At 48.6% G+C, this 1,873-nt stretch overlaps 1 protein-coding gene across 1 annotated transcript in view; it reads left to right on the forward strand.

The window, feature by feature from the left end:
• The window catches only part of nsd1b (nuclear receptor binding SET domain protein 1b), a gene marked incomplete at its 5' end in the record, with an annotated part of 29,527 nt that extends 27,693 nt beyond the window's left edge, over positions 1 to 1,834 (forward strand). The window contains 1 exon segment of the mRNA XM_014029067.1: positions 1,031 to 1,834. Within this exon segment, the coding sequence (XP_013884521.1) occupies positions 1,031 to 1,680 (650 nt within the window).
• Between the last annotated feature and the right edge of the window lie 39 nt (positions 1,835 to 1,873).

Here is a 1,873-nt window from a genome sequence, read left to right on the forward strand (position 1 = left end):
ACGCACACACACACACACAAACACACACACACACACACAAACACACACACACATGGCCCCGTGCTGAAATGGGCGGGACAGAAGCAGAGGAGATTCTTAAAGAGACAGAGGACAATTTCAAGGTGTTTAGAAACAGAAATGATGAGAAGTCAAGTTTATTATGACCGAGTCAGTGTTTTCATACTGTTTATTATTTTTTCACTGATTTTTGGTCAACCGTAGCACAAAAACAGCTGCACCAATCAATGTGAAATTTAACAGGACTGTAGATGAGTCTGACCTACACTGCGCCAGCCAACAGTTTTATGATAGACCCCATACTTGAGGAGGGGGCTCCATCCAAAGAGGAGGTGTCTGCACATGCAAAAATGCTTATAAGTCAGAAACTGTTCAACATAGAAGCTTCAGATTTATTTTATTTAGCTCTGATGAAGCTCTATCCATCAGGCCCACCAATCAGTGCCCCCCCACCCCCCGGACCCCCAATTTATCTGAAAAAGTGGTATCTGGACATACAAAAATTGTTATAGCTCAAAAACTATTAAGCATAAGAGCTTCAAATTTTCTTTGATTGTTTAGCTCTGATGAGGGGCTATCCATCAGGTTACAGTAACTAAAGCCCCCCACCCAAAAACAAAGACCCCCTCCCAAACCACTACAATTTTGGGATGCACCTAGTAGTATGACATTTATTAGGAATAAAGACTTCTGAGTTCTGGTGCATTTCTGCGTGCGGGGGTCATTATGTTACGGCTATGTGGTCTCTAGTTTTCTATTTAAACATATAAACAACATTTTAATAACAACTGGGGGTGACGTAGGTACTTTATTATGGTGTAGTATTTAAATATTTGCCTGAGAAACACATGATATTGTATTATCCCTTTAAGGTACTTTTTTTGGCGTAGGTCAGCCCACTTTAGCACCTGTTTGGTGGGTGTGACCAGTGAATGAGACATCTTCCTAAGTGCCTTTTTAAAAATATTATTTTTCTGCCTTCATCCATCCTTCATGTGTTCATTTGTTTCAGGTCGTTGGGAGTGTCCGTGGCACCAGTGCGACGTATGTGGCAAGGAGGCAGCGTCCTTCTGTGAAATGTGCCCCAGCTCCTACTGCCGCCAGCATCGTGAAGGCCTGCTCTTCATCTCCAAACTGGACGGCAAGCTGTGCTGCAGCGAGCACGACCCCTGTGGGCCGGAGCCTCTGGAGCCGGGGGAGATCCGGGAGTACGCGCCGGAACCCAGAGCCCTCCCCCCAGGGCTGGGCATGGCCGTCATCCCCTCAGCTGCCTCCACCGGTGGTCTCACCCGGAGCAGCTGCAGCGTGGAGAAGATGGGCGGCAGCGGTGAAACATCCAAGTCTTTTTCTTCRTTTTCCATCCCGGTGCCCCTCCCCGCTCCTCCCACCTCCCCTTCCCACAGCAGCTCCGACACTCCCAGCAGCCCCCACGTGTTCGACCTCCCGCACTACTCACCCATTTCCTCGTACGAGGAGGAGCGGGACATCCTGGAAGACGAAGAGGGGCTGCTGGCAGAGGAGGAGGAAGAGGAGGAGGAGGAAGAGTTAGTGGAAGAAAGTGACRTTAGGAGGCAGAGATCAGACTCTCAGGAGGACGAGGAAGAGGAGGTGAGCCTGGAGTACCTGGAGCTCAAAGATGAKGAGGAGGAGGAGGATGAGTGATGCACAGAAAGTTCTTCTCTACAAGTAGCATTTATTCACTGTCGTCCAGGAATCAGATACGGAGCCCGAGAGGGGACATGGGTTTTTTTTCCTTTTGCGTTCCCTCGCAATACCTTTGCGTTACCTCGCAATATTGTTTTGCGTTCCCTCACAATACCTTTGCGTTCCCTCACAATACCTTTGCGTTCCCTCA

The sequence above is a fragment of the Austrofundulus limnaeus genome, unplaced genomic scaffold (genome assembly GCF_001266775.1).
Source record: "Austrofundulus limnaeus strain Quisiro unplaced genomic scaffold, Austrofundulus_limnaeus-1.0 Scaffold848, whole genome shotgun sequence".
NCBI classification, from domain to species: Eukaryota; Metazoa; Chordata; class Actinopteri; order Cyprinodontiformes; family Rivulidae; genus Austrofundulus; species Austrofundulus limnaeus.